General features: G+C 47.1%; 1 protein-coding gene across 1 annotated transcript; it reads right to left on the bottom strand.

Moving 5' to 3' along the window:
* Positions 1-968: 968 nt before the first annotated feature.
* On the bottom strand, positions 969-4781 carry LOC135636357 (uncharacterized). Its single transcript, XM_065148046.1, has 3 exons — positions 3859-4781; positions 1588-3657; positions 969-1476 (listed from the first exon to the last, which is right to left on the bottom strand). The coding sequence occupies exons 1-3, from the start codon at positions 4779-4781 to the stop codon at positions 969-971; spliced, it is 3501 nt and encodes a 1166-aa protein (XP_065004118.1).
* Positions 4782-20057: the final 15276 nt, after the last annotated feature.

Raw genomic sequence — 20057 nt, 5'->3', positions numbered from 1 at the left:
TGGAAGGGGTTGTCCCGGGGGGACAAGGTGTGGGCCGGGGGAGATCCCTCGGCTGCTTTTCTTCGGGGCGTGCTCCACCCCGACCTGGCTCGGGACCTATACACCCTGCCCTCGGAGGCCATGCTCAACAAGGCGGGGAGGTTTCTGACACTGGTGAGTGTTTTGCTAACTTCGGGCGTCCCTGTGATTGCGCGCTGACCCTCCTTTTTCTGTGGCAGGGCCTCCACTACTCGACGGCGCTGATGGACCGAGTGCGCGACGCTAGCCAGGTAATCTGGACCCGCAGCGAGCAAAACTTCGAGTTGTGCCGCCAGCTAGAGGAAGTTCGGGCCGGGTCGGGCCCAGAGGCGGTAGCGGCCGCGGAAAGGCGCGCGACTGAATCTGAGGAGGAGGTGGCGCGTCTGAAGGCAGAGCTCGAGCAGTCGGGCAATTCGGTCAAGGAACTCCAAGAGTTTCTTCGTTTGGATCGGGCCGAGCTTCGCCTATTGAAGTCGGAGGCGCTTGGCCTTACCAAGAGGGCAGAGAAGGCCGAGGCTGAGGCCCGCGCTGCTTCCGATGCGCTAGCCGAGGAGGTTCGCCTTCGCTCGTCAAAGGATAAAGAGGCGGTCGAAGCTTATAAGAAGTCCGAGAACTTCGAGCTCGGACTGACTCGAATGGGGCGAGTATCCTACGAGTATGGATATAGAATCGCCCTGGGTCGCTTTGGCTCATGCCCTCCTGGCTCCGAGGTGGAAAGGGACCCGTTCGCCTCTCATCCCGTGGACCTGGAGGTGTACATGCCGGAGGACGTGCCATTCGACGATCGCCCAAAGACTCCAGGAGAGTGATGAGTTTGGTTTTTTGTATGTCGGAGTCGGGGTCGAGGGTGTCAGGGGTCTGTCTGTTCCTCTTTGTTGATGCTTCTGTACCCCCTTTAAAATAAAATGATCTTTTCTTCCGATTTCTATGTTTGCGTAGTGTCTGCATCTTCAGATGAAGTATTTCCTAAGGTTCTGTATGTTCCAAGTCCTGGGTACGGGGTCGCCATCCATTGTTGCGAGTCGGAACGTCCCTGGTCGGGACACTCCGATGACTCGATAGGGTCCTTCCCACTTCGGGGCCAGTTTCCCCCTTACTCGGGTCGGGTGGCTGACCTCAATTTTGCGCAGGACCAGGTCCTCTAGCTTTATCGATCGGGGTCGTACCCTCCGGTTGTAGACCCTCGCTACGACTCTTTTGTAAGAAAGGGCTTTCCGGTTTGCGTCGGCCCGTCTTTCTTCGAGCAAATCCAGGTTGGATCGGAGCCCTTCACCCGAGGCCTCTTCGCCGTAGCCTGCTGTCCGCGGAGTCGGGACAGCTACTTCGGATGGTAATACGACCTCGGTCCCGAACGTGAGGCTGTATGGAGACTCCCCCGTTGGGGTCTTAGGGGTAGTGCGCAGCGCCCATAGGACGCTCGGGAGCTCGTCGATCCTGGCCGATCGGGCAGCGGACACCCTTCTCTTGAGACCGTCGATGATGGACCGGTTGGTTACTTCAGCTAGTCCGTTCGCCTGGGGGTAAGCCACCGAGCTGAACCTCAGCTGAATCTTGTGCTTGGCGCAAAACTCTTGGAACTTCCTACCGGCGAACTGAGGTCCATTGTCGGTGACGATGGACTGGGGCAGGCCAAACCGAGTTACGAGGTTTCTCCACACGAACTTTTGCACTTGTGACTCCGTGATGGTTGCTAGGGGCTCGGCTTCGACCCACCTGGTAAAGTAGTCCACTCCTACGATGATGTACTTCCACTGCCCGGAGGCGGGCGGGAGAGGTCCGAGTATGTCCAGTCCCCACTGCGCGAATGGCCAAGCACAGTCGACGGGGGTGAACAGGACCGCCGGCCGTCGGGCGGTGCGGGCGTGCTCCTGGCATGAGCTGCATCGCTGAACGAAAGCTTTCGCGTCCTGGCGCATGGTCAGCCAGTAGTATCCCTGTCGGAGTATCTTGTGCGCCAGGGCTCGTTCGCCTATGTGTTCCCCGCAGGCCCCTTCATGCATGTCGGACAGAACTATCCGGGCTTCGTTCGGCTCTAGGCAGCGTAACAAGGGGCGCGAGAAAGACCGCTTGTACAGCCGTCCTCCTTCTTCAGAGTACCACGCCTGCGTCCGACGCAAGCGTCGAGCCGTGGTTTCATTGTCGGGTAGGGTTCCATCCCGCTTGAAGCGTAGCATCTCCTGTACCCAAGTGGTCGGCGCGCCGCCCGTGACTGTGGCGACGATCTCTATGGCTCGGTGAGGGAGCTCTTCGGTCTCGGGTCGAGCCCAGGGGGCCGAGCCGGACGCCAGTTTTGCCAGAGTGTCGGCTCGCTGGTTCTCGCTCCTGGGAACATTCGACAATTCAAAATGGGTGAACTTGGTGGCAAGGTTTTTTACCCGTGCCAGATATTTCGCCATGGTCGGGTCCCGGGCTTCGTATCCGCCGTCGAGCTGCCTAGCCACCAGCTGTGAGTCGGTGATGACGCGTATGTCGGTGACCCGCATTTCCAGTGCCAATTGGAGCCCCGATAGGAGAGCTTCGTATTCTGCTTCGTTGTTGGTGGCCCTGAACCCGAAGCGGAAGGAGCGCTCAATCGAGCAGCCGTCAGGTGTCACCAGCACCAGCCCTGCGCCCTTTACGTTGGCCGACCCATCTACGTGGAGAGTCCACGTGTCGCGCGGTGGCTCGAGTTCTTCGCTTGTGCTCGGGGTCAGCTCCGCGATAAAGTCTGCCACGGACTGGGCTTTAATGGCGGTCCGAGGTATGTACTGTATGTCGTGCTCGCTGAGCTCCACTGCCCATTTGAGGAGACGCCCTGCAACGTCGAATTTAGACAAAACAAGCCGAAGCGACCGGTCAGTTATTACCTCTATCGGGTGGGCCTGGAAATAAGGGCGGAGCTTTCGTGCTGACAGGACGAGCGCCAGCGCCAGTTTTTCGATTGGCGGGTAGCGTCCCTCTAGCCCGCTCAGTATGTGGCTGACGTAGTAGACCGGCAGTTGGTCGCCGGAGTTTTCCTTGACCAGAACCGAACTGACCGCATGCTGGGAGGCAGCGAGGTAGAGACTCAATTTCTCCCCCGGGGAGACTGAAGCGAGTCGGGGGAGGCTGGCCAGGTGTTGCTTCATCTGCTCGAAGGCCCTCTCACATTCCGTCGTCCATCGGAAGTTCTTTGGATCCTTTAGGGCCTTGAAGAAGGGGAGGCAGCGATCTCCCGATCGGGAAAGGAAACGTGATAGGGAGACTAGCCTCCCGTTAAGGCGCTGCAGGTCTCTGATCGTCCGAGGGGGCTGCATGTCAATGATAGCCTGGACCTTTTCCGGGTTGGCGTCAATCCCTCTCTCATGTATGATGAATCCGAGGAATTTCCCCGAGGTTACACCAAAGGCGCACTTGGCGGGGTTGAGGCGCAGGCTGAACCTTCGCAGGGTGTCGAATGTTTCAGCCAGGTCAGAAGAATGAGCTTCCGCTGTTCGGATCTTCACGATCATGTCATCGACATATATCTCCATGTTTTGTCCAATCTGGCGGGAGAACATCCTGTTCACCGTCCTCTGGTAGGTGGCCCCAGCATTTTTCAACCCGAACGACATGACTTTGTAAAAATATACCCCTTGTTCGGTGAGGAAGGCTGTGTGTTCTTGGTCTTCGGGTGCCATCCTGATCTGGTTGTACCCGGAGAAGGCATCCATAAACGAGAGACGGGCGTGGCCGGCCGTGGCGTCGACTAGCTGGTCGATCTTCGGTAGGGGGTAGCAATCTTTTGGGCAAGCATTGTTGAGACTGGTGTAGTCAATGCACATTCGCCATCTTCCATTAGGCTTTTTGACAAGGACTACATTGGAGAGCCATTGTGGGTACCTGTCCTCTTCTATGAAATCGGCCGCCAGAAGTCGGTTTACCTCTTCTTGGATGGCTAGTTGCCGATCTGGGGCCTGCCGCCTGGGCCTTTGTTTCATCGGACGGGCGGCGGACGAGATGTTCAGGTGGTGCAGCGCGACTTCCGGGTGGACTCCTACTAGGTCGGACGGCGTCCATGCGAAGATGTCGGCGTTGGCTTGCAGAAGGTCGACGAGTTGCCGTTGCTCCTGTTCGGGCAGTCCCGACCCGATTTTGACTTTTCGGTCGGGGCTGCCTTTGATCAGCGGCAAGTCGACGGTGGATTCCTTCGGCTCGGGGCGGGGAGTCAGTTTTTTTCCCTCCCGGGGGTCTTCCAATGGGAATTGGACCCTCGCCCTCTTGTTTAGCGACCCGACAGTCAAGTAGCAGCGCCTAGACTCCCAGGAGTTCCACGCTACTTCCCCGACCCCATCGTGGGTCGGGAATTCGATGGTTTGGTAGTAAGTTGAGATGACGGCTCGGATCTTGTTGAGGGTTGGCCGTCCGAGGATGGCGTTGTATGCCGTGGGGAGGTCGACCACCAGAAAGGAGGTCATCACTGTTTTGGTCTTCGGGAAAACTCCCAAAGTTAGGGGCAGGGTGATAACCCCTAGTGACGAGATTGAGGCACCGATGAACCCCGTGAGCGTCGAGCATACCGGCTTCATGTTCTCCTTGACCAGGCCGAGCTTTTGGAAGGCTTCCCAATAAAGTATATCGGCCGAGCTTCCGGAGTCGACCATGATCCTTCTCACTTGCGCGTTGGCGATTCTGGCTGATATCACCAACGCGTCATCATGTTCGGCTAGCCCAGGTCCCCCGGTCGGGAAGGTGACTTCGGGTCCTTTCGCGTGTTTGGAAGCTTCGGCTCGGGAGGCCCTGGCGCGTGCCTTTCCGCCCGCCATGGAGTTTCCTCCGGACGCGGGCCCGCCGGTTATGACATCTATGTGCCGCTCGATGGGACCCTCCGGGCGTGGTGAAAGCTCCTTGTCTGGCCGGAGGTATGGGCCGAGGTGCCCTCGGCGGATGAGCTCCTCAATTTGCCTTTTTCATTCTCGACACTCCTCGGTGTCGTGACCGGGCTGTCGGTGGAAACGACAGTATTTAGAGCGGTCCGCGAGTTCGTGTGGGCTCATCATCGGGTGGGGGTGTTTAAGAAGGCCTTTCTCCTTAATGTGGAGAAATATTTCGGTCCGAGAGGAGTTCAGGCCCGGGGGGGGGGGGACCTAGGTACCGCATCGTTGAGGCCGCTGGCCCTACGCCGGGAGGTAGCGGGCTGTTGTTGCCGGGACTGCTCCGGCTTGACCCTCTTGCGCTCGTCGCGCTTCCCGACCATCCATGCTTCAGTAGCGATGAACTGGTTCGCACGCTGCAACATTTCGGGTACCGAGGTGGGGGGTCGCTCCACCAGAGACCAAAAGAATCGGGTAGGCCGCAGGCCCATCATGAATGCCTGCATCATCAAAGAAGGGTGAGCATCAGGCAGCCCGCGAATTTGTGTGGTGAAGCGGTTCACAAAGTGAGAAAGGGGCTCGTCCTCCCTCTGGTTGAGCATTGCCACCGACGGCTTCGGCCTGGCGTGAGCCAGGAAGTTAAGCTCGAAGTCTTTGGCCAACTGGTCGAAAGAGGCGATGGTCGCGGTCTTCAGATTGCTGTACCACGCTCGGGCTGGGCCTCGCAGGGTTGTTGGGAATGCCCTGCACATCAGGGCGTCGGACGTCCCGTATAGCGCCATCTGGGCACGGAAAGCAGCTACGTGGTCCGCCGGGTCGGTGGCTCCGTCGTAGGCATCCAATGAAGGGATCGCTTGCTCTTGAATCTTGGGGGTGAAAGGGGACCCCTGGCGTTGCTTGGCCCCCGGGTCTCCCCTGGTCTGGCGAACCTCACGCTGCACCTCGTCCAGTCGGTGGCCTACGAGGCGCAGCTGGGCCCATAAGCCCTCCGCCGAGTCTGAAAGCGGGGCCGCGAGCGTCGGGTGCGCCGCTGGATCCTCCGCTCCTCGGCTCCCGGGTCGGGTCGATTGTCCCGGAGGTGAAGCGGGAGACTCGGGAAGCGGTGTGGGGGTCTGAGCGGTGGACCGTTGCCGTGGTGGAGGTAGGGTTGAGTGTGAAGACGTCGGATGAGAGACCAGTGGGATGATGGTCTGCATCACCCCCGTAAGAGCCCGGACCTGGTGTGTGAGGTCGTAGAAGGCTTCGAGTGGCACGGGTGTCGGGCCGCCAGGATTGGCGATGGGTGGCGATAGACCCGGGTCGTTGAACAATCGCCAATAGCGCTCCGAGATCGCAGCGGGGCGTTCGTCCCGAACCCCCTCCTGTTGGGGATGTTCTCCCGTTGCATCGGTCGGGTGCGACCTAACGGCTGGGGGTTCGTCGGAGTGAGCCTGTTGATCGCCTGACATTCGGACCGCCCTCCTTCTAGCGCCAAAATGTTACGGTAAGTAACTTTTTAAGCCGTGGCCTCGGGGCCGACGCGGCTCGGTTCTGGGGTCCGGAAGTCGGGGATCTCGGGAGACGTCCCTCGGGGTCTTCTGGCGGCCGAGCACCGTGGTTCGGGGCGGTAGATCGGGTCGGCAGCTCCACAGCAGCGCCGGGAAGAGGCCACCTTGCCTTCGTGTTCCTGCATACAGGTCGGGTCGGAGGCTCGACCCGACCCCTCCGACGATCAAGTTAGAGAAAGATGTGAAGGCGATTTTTAGAGGAGGAAGAGTTTCTTTTTTTCCCCCTCCTCTTTCCTCCCTTTGGCTAGGGGACGTTTATAGGGGGGCTCGGCCTTACCGGGTGCGCCATCCCGTCGGTCGGGTCCGTACCTCTGATGGCGTCCGACATCGCCGAGGGTGTTGCGTGGGGGATCGGGGGATCTCAGGGTATGGGCGAGCTTCAACCGTTACCTGCTTCTGTCTCGTCCGACTGTGCTGGGTCAACCGAGGGGGCTGTGGGCTCAGTGAGGCTGACGTCCGGACGCAGACCGTCACCCTCATTGCTCCCCCCAGGGCGCCGCGCCTGTCCACGTGCGGGGGACGTTGCCGGGAGTGGGGTCTGCCGTTTTTTGTCATATCAGAACCCTTCTCAATTGGGGATCTCTAGTTTTAGATTGGGGAGGGCTGAGATCCTCCGCTTGTCGACACCCACAGTCGGGAATAAGCACCGCCGGAGGGAAGTTGGCCCACGAGCCATCCCGGAAGAACAAGAACCTTGACGAGGCGGCGCTCCTCTTGTAGTTCTTGAACTCCTGGATCATCATACTGCTCGATTGCCGAAAAAAGATTGCCGCAGACGCCATATCTGTGGGCGCGGGTTCAATGTCGGCGGACGACCTTGTCGCAGTCGAGAAGCAAGGGAAAGAAGCGGCGAAAAGGGGGAAACTGCCCTTCCTCTTCTCGCCTCTCTGCCGGCGAGAACAGAGGAGGGGAAACTGGGTTATTGGAGATCGGTGAAGGGAGAAGAGAACTCCAAGGGCAGATAGGCATCCAGCACGAACAGAGGAGGAGAGAGTTGCTATAGAAACTGGGAGGAAAGAAGAAACTTCAAGAAAACTTCTGCAAGGTGAGGAAAGAAGCGGCGAAAAAGGAGAAACTGCCCTTCCTCTTCTTCCTCTTTTCGCCTCTCTGCCAGCGGGAATAGAGGAGGGGAAACTGGGCTGCTGGAGATTGGTGAAGGAAAAAGAGAACTCCAGGCAGGGGCAGATCGGCATCCAGCACGAACAGAGGAGGAGAGGTCTCTCATCACCCTCCTCTTCTCGCCTCTCTACTAGCGGGAACAGAGGAGGGGTTTTCTCCTTCTTCCCCTTCTCATCGAGAGGAACAAAGATTGCTGTAGAAGTAGAGATTGTAACAAAAGAAAAAAAGTAAACAAACTCAAGAACTAGGCTGTTGGCGATCGGCGAAGGGAGGAGAGAACTCCATTGCTGTTGGCACTGCTATCCTCTTTCCTCTTCTCATTGATGAAAAGGGGCCCAGTGGGAAAAGCTGTGACTTCCTTCTACAGCCCTTTGCCCTCCGTCGAACAGAGGAAAAGAGGTTTCTCACTTCTATTCTTCTTCAGGCGAAAGAGATAGGAAGGGGTGGGTTCTCCTCTTCCTCTTCTCGCCTCTCTACCAGCGGGAATAGAGGAGGGGGAAACGACAGCGATGGCCCATGGGGCTGGCGATGGTGGCGGGAGGGTAGACTCAACGGCGAGGACCCTTGCCCTTACCTCTCAAGTTGCTCCTCTGTAATCTTTTTTCCGGTGAGATGTTCCTTTGATGAAGCCAAATGCTCTCATTTCTAGTGACCCTTGGCCTTGGACTAGCCTCTTCAAGGCTTCAATTGGAAGTCCAGATCTCAACTTGGATTTCTTCGCTCTAGAAGTTCAGGACGATAAGAAGATTGCTGTGTACGAGACTGCTGATAATACAGAATTGATTGAGACATGGTCTATGGTGATTGTTGGCTATGTGGTAGGACTCAAAACATTCTATTTCCCACTATCCTCATTTATAAAAAATAGATGGGGAATATCGACATTTGATCTCATATGCTGGAGAATGGTTTCTTTGTTTGCAAGTTATACTCTGAAGAAGACTTACAACGGGTCCTTGAAGGGTTTTGGACTATTCGTGGCCACCCAATGATTCTACGATGCTGGTCTCCTGATGTTCATTTGGAGTTAGATAGCCTATAGTCTATTCCTTTATGGATATCCTTTCAAGGCCTTCTTCTACATCTTTGGAGTCGACGTTTTATTGTAAAGTTATGCAGCACTTTGGGACAGTCACTCTACATTGATAAAGCAACAGCTGTGTAGACAAGATTAGCATTTGCCCGAGCATGTGTACTGGTTTCTTCTGACGAAGATCTCCCAAATGAGGTTTTTTATCATAATCTTGATGGGAACACTCGTAAGGTACATGTCTCATATTCTTGGAAGCCACAACGATGTCAGTATTGCTTATCTTTTGGTCATACAAATAGAGCTTGTCAGCAAACTCCGAAATCGATTAATAAAATCTACCGGCCACGACAAGTGTCTCGGCAATAAGGCGCGCCTCCTTTAGTGGTAGTAGAACTGGTGGTGACGAAGACGTTTGAGCATTCCAACTTGCAGGTATAGCACCGTGGATAGGACAAATCAAAAACTTTATCTCTCTCTATTAGGTCGGAGCCTTCCACAACATAAGTTTCCCATGGTACTCATGGACAGAAGAAGCAAAAGTTAGGAACTTCATCTCTTCCTATATTATCGGACCTATCCACAATAGGAACTCAAATATCCACTCATCGCGACAACTAGGACTTTATATCTCAACAAACTCAAGCACTAACAAACCTCGCCAGAAAGGATATTCTACCACAACAAACTCAGGCCCCAACAAACCTCGTTAGCAAAGATACTCTGTCTCAACTATCTCATGCCCCAACAAGCCACACTAACTAGGATATTGCACCTCAATAATCTTACCACGCTTCAACAAACCACGTCAACCAGGACTACTTGACCCAAGGTACAAAGTTTAAACATTTACTAGTTGTGGATGAAGTGGATAAATATAGGAATAAAGCCTTAACAGGTAAGGATATTATTGTTAGGATCAAGAGCACTAAGAGAGGGGGCGTGAATTAGTGCAGCGGAAATCTTTCAACGATAAAAAATGTTCGAACGATAAAAATGATTTCAGTGTGAAAGCCGATTCTAAGATTACTTTAACTTAAGATCAAGCGAGATGACGTTAAAATCAATCTATGAAGGCAGTTTCCAGTTATGATGAAAACCAGAATATAAGCGCAAACTGAAATACGACGTTCGTACGAAGAAGCTGATTTACGTCTAAATGCTGATTCGTAAATCACTTAATTAGGCGAGATGCAGTTTAAGCAAGGATATAAAGGCAGTTTGCAGTTATGATTGAAATCAAAACAAAAAAGCAAATTGAAATATGATGATCGTACGAAAAAATAGATTTACGTCTAAACGCTGATTTGGAAAGTGCAAAGCTTGAAACCCGATCATATATGTGCAGAAAGCAGTAAGCTTTAGAGGGGGTTTGCAGTAAAGATAATATGCTCAAAGTAAATGTAAACCGATATTTAGAGTGGTTCGGTCAATCTTGACCTACTCCACTTTTGGCATCCTCCACTAACGAGGTCACCGATGTCAACTAGAGGTCTTCTTTCAATAGGCGAAGGCCAACCACCCTTTTACAATTTCACTCCTTTTGACGGGCTTAGGAGACAACCCTTACAGAATTTTCTCTCCTCTCTTTACAACTCAGAACTTGGAAGAACAGAGGGAGAAGAACTTTTGGCCTTTACAATAATTTTGAGCTTTAAGAATCACAGAAAAAGATCAAGATTTCGGTGTAAGTTCATGCCCTTTCAGTGCTGAATGGGTGGGGTATTTATAGGCCCCGACCCAGTTCAAATTTGGAGCTCAAAACTGTCAATTCCCGAAATTCCGGGATCAAGCGGTTGCAACTCCTAACTGAGGCGGTTGCACCGCCTGGCAGAGCTCGAAGACTGAGCCTCTGGGTGGTGCCACCTCTGTCAGGGGCGGTTGTACCTCTTGCCAGAGCTCGAAGACCGAGCTCAAGCGGTTCCACCTCCTGTCAAGGGAGGTTGCACCGCCCAGTCTCGCTCGGAGACTAAGCCCAAGCGGTGCCACCGCTTGGCTGGAGCGGTTGCACCTCCCAGTCTAGCTTGGAGACTGAGCCCAAGCGGTGCAACCTCTAGCCTTGGGCGGTTCAACCGCTTGGTAGAAATCAGGGTCCGAATGGGTTGATCCATTCGGCCCAATTTGGGTTTTTCAGGGGCCCAATTGCCCCAAGATTAAGTTAATGGGATCACCTCCCATTTCCAACTTAATCATTGTGCTAACTACGATTTTTCCTAAGACATTTACTGCAACTTGCTCCGGTGCGTCAATCGCTTCTTCCAGCGAGCTTCCGACGAACTTCCGTCGATCATCCGATGAACCCTCGGTGATGCTTCTGCGGACTTCCGGCAAACTCCTAGACTTGCGACGATTCACTTGGCGAGTTCCGACGAGCTTCTTTGGCAAGCTTATGGACTTCTCGGATTTGTTTCCGCAGAACCTCCGACGACTGTCCGAACTTCCGTCGAACTCTCGAACTCCCAACGTGATCATTGTCTTGACTCCGGCACAACTCCTGCTGCATGTCTTACTTTCATCGTAGTTAATCCTGCACACTTATCTCAACATATAGATTAGATAACAAATGACAATTGACTTCATCATCAAAATTCGAGATTCAACAATCTCCCCCTTTTTTATGATGACAATCAATTGATAATGGAGTTAACCTTAACTCCCCCTGTCTATATGCCATACTTGAGATAAGTCATTCTTGAATTCAAAACCTAAGAATTCAAGAGACATATTGATAAGTTAAAATCATTTGAACTTATCAATACTCCCATCATGATTCCCATCATGATGTATCTCTCTAAAGATGATGTCAAGGCTTGACATTCATTTTCAAAAATAACAAGTTTGAATGATGGTAATAGTAGCAATTCATCATATTGTAAGATATCAACTCGTAGATTTTCGATGCAAGTTTTTTGTTTGATATCTTGACACGATACAAACAAGGCATAATGCAAATTAATCATAGCATCTGTTCATATATCTCTTGGTGATGCAAGCATGGCATAATTATAACATCAGTGTGTATAGCATCAATTCACATATTTCTCCCCCTTTGTCATCAACAAAAAGCATGGTAGTTGTGATACCAGGAGAACAGTATAAGCAAATTTTGACAATAAGTGCGATAATTGTTCATGCCTTTACTGGGTTCATGTTATTTTTCAATAGTAAGTGATAGGAAATCAAGCATATAAAGGAAAGCATGATTCATAGATTGCTTTGAATACTTCTTCCTTTTTATTTGTTATAATCTTTTTGCATGAAGGAGAAAATCCATTTGTGATACCAGCTATTTGTGAGTTTACTTTGAGTCAAGATATGTGTGTGAAATAGCTTTTTACAAGTAAAAATACTATCATCCATATTTCAAGATGGAATTCATAAGCACGAATCATTTCATCAAATCTATTTCAAAAAAATATTTTTCATAAGAGTGTACGAGAAAATCCGAATTTTAGCATTCTAATTGTTAAGCGAATCCGAAAATGAAATGAACTCTTTCATGCATTCGGACAATACTATGCTACAGATTTTCAAATACAATCATGAAGACAAAACATTTTTGTATTCAACACATAATTTCCAACATGTTATTTTGGCATGTAATGGCAATCAAGTGATTTGATCATTCAATAAAGTCCGAAAAATAATTTTAACTAGTTTATGTATTCGGACACATCAACATTCCTAATTCTCTTCTTATGAAATCAAATTGTTCTTCACTTAGAGGTTTTGTAAAAATATCAGCTAGTTGATGTTTAGTATCAATGAACTCTATGATTACATCATGATTAGTAACATGATCTCATATAATATCAATATGTTTTGTTCTTGAGTGTTGTATAGGATTCTTTGTTAAGCATATTGCACTTGTGTTATCACATTTAATGGAAATATTTTTAAGATGAACTTTATAATCTTTTAAGGTGTTTTTCATCCATACAACTTGTCCACAGCATGCACTTGCTGCAATATATTCAGCTTCGGTTGTTGATAGTGCAACCGAGTTTTGTTTCTTAGATGACCAGGAAACAAGGGCATGTCCTAAAAATTGACATGTTCCTGATGTGCTTTTTCTATCTAGTCTACAGCCAGCAAAGTCTCCATCAACATAAGCAATTAACTCAAGATTCTCTGATCTTGGGTACCATAATCCTAGATTTGTGATACCATTAAGATATCTAAGTATTATTTTAACTGCTTTGAGATAAGATATCTTAGGGTTTGATTGAAATCTAGCACAAAGTCCTACACTGAACATGATGTCTGGTCTAGTTGTAGTGAGGTAAAGTAAACTTCCTATCATACCCCTATAAGTTTTTTTATCGAAGCTTTCTCCACTTTCATCAATTTCTAACTTAGTGGAGGTGCTCATAGGAGTGTTAATAGCTTTTGAGTTATTTATATTAAACTTTTTTAGTAAATTCATAGCATATTTAGTTTGACTAATAAAGATGCCATTGCTTAGTTGTTTGATTTGTAAACCTAAGAAGAATGTTAACTCTCCCATTAAACTCATTTCGAATTCAAGACTCATAGTTTCAGCAAAAGATTCACAAAGAGATTCATTCGTAGAACCAAAGATAATATCATCAACATAAATATGAACAATGGGAAAATTATTTTCAAAATTCTTGATGAATAATGTAGTATCAACCTTGCCTTTTATGAAATTATTTTCAATAAGAAAAGAACTAAGTCTCTCATACCAAGCCCTCGGAGCTTGTTTTAAACCATAGAGAGCTTTAGTTAATCTAAACACATGATTAGGGAGGCTATTTTTTTCAAATCCAGGAGGTTGTTCAACATAGACTTCTTCAGAAATAAAGCCATTAAGAAAAGCGCTTTTAACATCCATTTGAAACAGCTTAAAATTATTACTACTAGCGTAGGCAAGGAGCATCCTTATGGCTTCTAATCGAGCCACAGGAGCGAAGGTTTCTTTATAATCGATACCTTCTTCTTGGTTGAAACCTTTGGCCACTAATCTAGCCTTGTTTCTAACCACGATACCATTTTCATCTTGCTTGTTTCTAAAGACCCATTTAGTACCAATAACTAAATGGTCATTTGGCCTAGGAACAAGCTTCCACACCTCATTTCTCTCAAATTGATTCAATTCATCTTGCATTGCGATAATCCATGAATCATCTTTCATGGCTTTGTCAACACATTTGAGTTCAATTTGGGAGAGAAAAGCGGCGTTGGCACAAAAATTTTTTAAGAGAAGATCGTGTTTGAACCCCCTTTGATGTGTCTCCTAAGATTAGCTCCTTGGGATGAGCATCTACATACTTCCAATCCTTGGGTAAGGATGTTTTGGAAGTTGATGCATCCAAGTTGCTAGTTGGAGACGGGGTTTCATTTAAATTCAAGGAATCAAAATTAACATCATCATCAAAATCGTTTTTCCTGATTTCGGAAATCTCATTGAAAACAACATGAATGGATTCTTCAATGATTAAAGTTCTTTTATTGAAGATACGAAAAGCTTTAGAAACCGAAGAATAACCAAGAAAGATTCCTTCATCGGATATAGCATCAAATTTTCCTAAGTTATCCTTTTCATTCAAGATAAAACACTTACACCCAAAGACTTTAAAATATGAAACATTATGTTTTTTGTTGTTCCATAACTTATAAGGAGTTTTGGTGAGTAAGGGTCTTACTAGAACTCTATTCAAAATATAGCATGCGGTGTTTACGGCTTCGGCCCAAAAATATTTGGGTAGGCTATGTTCATTTAACATGGTTCTTGTCATTTCTTGTAAATTTCGATTTTTTCTTTCTACTACTCCATTTTGTTGAGGATTTTTTGGAGTAGAGAAATTATGGTTGAATCCATTGAGTTCACAAAATTCTTGAAAATCATGGTTTTGAAATTCTCCACCGTGATCACTTCTAATTGACGAAATCATAGAACCCTTCTCATTTTGAACAAGTTTACAAAACTTGGTAAAATATCTATAGTATTCATTTTTCTGTTTTAAGAAGTAAGTCCATGTATATCTGCTACAGTCATCCACAATGACGAAGGCGTATTTGGTACCTTCTATACTCGATGTAGAGATTGGTCCGAACAAGTCCATATGGATCAATTGTAAGGGCCTAGAGGTGCTTATTTGATTCTTAGATTTAAAACTACCCTTAATTTGTTTACCTAATTGGCAAGCATCACATACATTATCTTTGATGAACTTAATATGAGGAATTCCTCTTACAAGTTCTTTAGATGATATTTGAGTGATTAGTTTCATGCTAGCATGACCTAATCTTCTATGCCATAGCCAAGCATCCTCATTCAAAACCGAAAAACACATTTCATTACACAAATCATTGATGTCAATAGTGTATACGTTATTTTGTTTTAATGCAATCATAGATATGTTTTTGTGTGGTTTTTCAATGATGCAAGCATAAGATTCGCATCTGACAATGTATCCTTTATCACATAATTGACTAATGCTCAAGAGGTTATGTTTTAAACCATCAACTAACAAAACATCTTCAATAAAGAAGTTGGATTTGTTACCTATGGTTCCTTTGCCAATGATTTTACCCTTGTTGTTGTCTCCGAAGGTGACATAGCCTTCGTCTATGCTAGTGAGCTTAGAGAATTGAGATGGATCTCTGGTCATATGCCTTGAGCATCCACTATCAAGGTACCATCTCTTGCTCCTAGCTTGCGATGGTATAGGTTTCTACAAGAAAGGATGATTTTTAGGTACCCATTTGCTTTTGGGTGCCTCAAAAATAGAACTATATGTTAGGATCGAGAGCACTAAGAGGGGGGGGGTGAATTAGTGCAGCGGAAATCTTACAGCAATTTAAAAACGAAAGCTGCGTTCGTCCGATAAAAAACGGTTTCGATATAAAAGCAGAATCACAGTGTAGTTTGCGTCTAAGCGCAGTTTTGCGTCTAAGCGCAGTTTTGCGTCTAAGCGCAGTTTGCGTCTAAACACAGTTTGCGTCTAAGCGCAGTTTGCGTCTAAGCACAGTTTGCGTCTAAGCGCAGTTTGCGTCTAAGCGCAGTTTGCGTCTAAACTCAGTTTTACGTCCAAACGCAGTTTAACGTCTAAACGCAGTTTTACGTCTAAACGCAGTTTTACGTCTAAACGCAGTTTTGCGTCTAAACGCAGTTTTACGTCTAAACGCAGTTTTACGTCTAAACGCAGTTTTACGTCTAAACGCAGTTTTGCGTCTAAACGCAGTTTTACGTCTAAACGTAATTTTACGTCTAAATGTAGTTTTGCGTCTAAAAGCAGTTTTGAACCTGAAAAAGCATTTTACGTAGAAAGCAATTTGCAGTTATAAATGGAATCCGAATGTAAGCGTAAACTGCAGTGTGAAGATCGTATGAAAACACGATTTACGTTTGAATGCAGATTCTGAAAGATCAGAGCTTAGAAACTCGTTCGTAAAGGAGCAGAGGGCAGTAGCAATGTAGGAGGTTTGCAGTAATGGAAAAGTGCTCAAGGTAAAAGCAAACCAGAGATTTATAGTGGTTCGGTCAATCTTGACCTACTCCACTTTTGGCTTCCTCCTCCGACGAGGTCACCGACGTCAACTAGCTGCCTTCCTTCAATGGGCGAAGGCGAACTGCCCTTTTACAGTTTCTCTCCTTTTGACAGGCTTAGGAGACAACCTTTACAGATCCTTTCTCTCCTCTCTTTACAACTCAAGACTTAAAGAACAGAAGGAGGAGAACTTTAGGACTTTACACAAATTTGAGCTATTAGAATCACTGAAAAGATCAAGAATTCGGTGTGGATCTGTCTACTTTCAGTGTTGAATGGGTGGGGTATTTATAGGCCCCAACCCAATTCAAATTTGGAGCTCAAAACGATCAAATCCCGGAATTCCGGGATCAGGCGGTTGCACCTCTTGACTGGAGAGGTGGCACCGCCTGGCAGAGCTCGAAGACTGAGCTCAGGCGATTGCACCTCTCTGCCAGAGCTCGAAGACTGAGCTCGGTGGTTGCACCGCCTGGCAGAGCTCGAAGACTGAGCTCGGTGGTTGCATCACCTGGCAGAGCTCGAAACTGAGCTCAGGCTGATGCACCTCTCTGCCAGAGCTCGAAACTTGAGCTCTGGCGGTGCTACCTCTTGACAGAGGAGGTTGCACCGCCCAGTCTAGCTCGAAGACTGAGCCCTGGGCGGTTGCACCTCTTGGCTGGGGCGGTTGCACCGCCCAGTCGCGCTGGAAGACATGGCCTGGGCGGTTGCACCGCCCAGTCCCGCAGCCCTGGCGGTTGCACCTCCTGGCCTAGGCGGTTGCACCGCCTGGTGCAATCAGGGTCCGAATGGTTCGCTCCATTCGGCCCAATTTGAATCTTTTCAGGGGCCCAATTGCCCCAAGATTAAGCTAATGGGATCACCTCCCATTTTCAAGCTTAATCATCGTGCTAACTACGATTAACTCTAAGACAACTTCTGCAGCTATGCTCCGATGCGTCAATCGCTTCTTCCGGCGAGTTTCCGGTGAACTTCCGTCGATCATCTGATAAACCCTCGGTGATCCTTCTGCGGACATCCGGCATACTCCTGGACTTTGCGACGATCCACTTGGCGAGTTCCGACGAGCTTCGCTTGGCAAGCTTCTGGACTTCTCGGATCTGTTCTCGCTGAACCTCCGACGACCGTCCGAACTTCCGTCGAACTCTCGAACTCCCAACGTGATCATGATCTTGACTCCGGCGCAACACCTGCTGCTTGTCTTACTCTTATCGTAGTTAATCCTGCACACTTATCTCAAACACATAGATTAGATAACAAATGACAATTGACTTCATCATCAAAATCCGAGATTCAACAATCTCCCCCTTTTTGATGATGACAATCAATTGATAAAGGAGTTGTCCTTAACTCCCCCTATCTATATGCCATAGTTGAGATAAGTCAACCTTGAATTCAAGACCTAAGAATTCAAGTGACGTATTGATAAGTTAGATCAGTTAAACTTATCAATGCTCCCATCATGATGCCCATCATGATGTATGATGTCAAGGCATGACATACATCATCAAGTTTGTATGATAGTGTTTGTAACTATTCATCATGTAATCATATAAAGCTACGAAGGACTTTTACATGATGCACACATTTGAGATTTTCTAGCAAGTTTGCATATACTTCACAAGATAGAATATCAAATCAAGACATGATGCAAACTATAGCACATGTTCACATATCTCTTGGTGATGCAAGGATGGCATAACTATAACATTGTTTATAGCATCACTCAAGTATTTGCAACTATGACATAGACATGATTATGGCAGTTCAGCTATGACATAGTGTTTATCAATTCATATGTTTCTCCCCCTTTGTCATCAACAAAAAGCATGATAGCATTATCAAGCACATAAAGGAAGTCATGACACATATAATTCTTTGAATATCTCTTTATTGTTTGTTGCTTGAAGGAGGAAAGTCATTTTTCAAAAAGTTTTCATAAGAGTGTATAGGAAAATCCCATTTTTAGCATACAAACCGAAAAATGAACTTCTTACATGCATTTGGTTAAAAATATTTGTCACATAATTTGCAACATGTTATTTGATCAAGCGTTGTCAAGGCATGTAATAGTAATAACTTCCGAAAAATAATTTTAACTAGTTTAAGTATTCGGACACATCAACATTCCTAATTCTCTTCTTATATAATCAAATTGTTCTTCACATAGGGGTTTTGTAAAGATATCAGCTCATACGATGCAAATTTTTGTTTGATATCTTGATACAGGGCATGATAGCAATCATATTAGTAATAGCAACCATATCAATGTCATACTGCTGACTTATCAACTACATTGGTATGTTGCTTCATATTTTTCAAGGCATAGGCTTTTAAACCTTTTTAGTTTCTGTGCAAAATCCGAGATAAACAACAAGAGATGTTTGCAAATATGCTTACACAAACAAGGATAACCATATCAGGGTAACATATGTACAGCATATCAGGTAACCATAAAAACAAAGTCCTTCATGAATAACATAAGGAGTTTACAACATGTCATATCAAAAACAGCAGATGTTCATACAAGCTCATTCATGAGGTGGAAGATTAAAGTGCCTAAGTAAAGAGTCAAATTGTCGATGGATTTGCTGCAGCTTGGTTAGGATTTGATCTTGTCGAAGTTCAAGCCGTTCTTGTCTTTGTTCAAATCGGTCCATCCGAATCCCGATATCTTCGATGGATGATGTGTGAGTTTGCTCAACCGGATGTGTTTCCTCAAAGGGACAAATCGGAGGAGATTGGGTACTCCTAAAGACTGGGGTTTCCGGCTCTGGTTCAGGTTCAGGTTCAGGTTGAGGGGGATCAGTTCTTCTAGGCATTCTAACCCAGTTACCGTTTCTATAGTGACATCTTAGTCGGTGAAGTAGATTTTTGTTTATTATGCTGAATCTATCTACTTTCATTACTTCTTCTTCTAGTGGTATTTGAATGTCGTAAGCTTTCATTATTCTAGTAATTATTCCACCATATGGGAGCATCATATCTTTCTTAGATAATTCTAACATGTTTTGTTGGATCAGATAGCCAAGACAAATGTCACGTCCTTTCATGATTAGGTACATAATTCCTAATTCTAATTGACTCACTTCATCATGATGGTATTGTTTAGGAAGAATTATACTAGTCATGATATGATGAAGTATCTTAGTGTTAAAAGGCAGTAGATGTTCACAACTTTTAGGAACAGATTCTATGTTAGGATCAGCAAGGATTGTTCCTAAGGCTTCAACGTAGGATGTTTCAATGGTTTTTTCATCCCATAATCCTTTAAAGTAAAGTCCTATGCTTTTCATGGGAATACCTATCATGTCACAAATGAATCTATCAGTGATTGAGATGTGTTGTCCTAAGAGATAGGTTGACATCCTTTCTTCATCATCTATTTGCATGTTGTTGTAAAACAATCTAACTAGTCTAGGATAGATGGGTTCGTTGATCTGCAAAATTGAAAGTAGATTTAGGTTTGCAAACCATTGGATAGTCTCTACATCTCTTAGTTCATTCAGATCTACGTATTTTCCCTTATTGATGTTCTTAGTTCGAAGGAGAGAAATTTTTCAGCATGGTTTTTGGAATCAAAAAGAGTGAGATCAAACTCTTCTACTACTCTCCTCTTTCCCTTATCCCTTGAGGATCTTCTAGAACCCATAGCTACTGCTGTTTAAAGAGATAAAGATAAACAAGAGTGAACAAAACAGAATTTTAGAGGTTCTTAGAGAATACCTTAGTGAAATCTTTAAAAATAGGGAGAGATTCTTGATGTTTTGCTCCGAAATGGGAGGTATTTGGGAGGCTAAATGGAGTGAAATGAGGATGGAGGAGGCTTGGAGGAGTGGAGAATGAAGGGCAAGTGAGTTGGGGTCGGTTTCACCACCGGCCCTAGTGAGGGTTTAAAAGGGCAGAGTTGCGGGCGGTTGCACCTCTGGCTGGAGCGGTGCAACTGCTGGCAACACGTGATGGCTGGAGGTGCCACCGCTGGCTGGAGAGGTGCCACCGCCGGCTGGAGAGGTGCCACCGC

The sequence above is a fragment of the Musa acuminata genome, chromosome BXJ3-4 (genome assembly GCF_036884655.1).
Source record: "Musa acuminata AAA Group cultivar baxijiao chromosome BXJ3-4, Cavendish_Baxijiao_AAA, whole genome shotgun sequence".
NCBI classification, from domain to species: Eukaryota; Viridiplantae; Streptophyta; class Magnoliopsida; order Zingiberales; family Musaceae; genus Musa; species Musa acuminata.
Note: the sequence above shows the minus strand (reverse complement) of the source record. Positions and strands in the feature narration are given on the sequence as shown.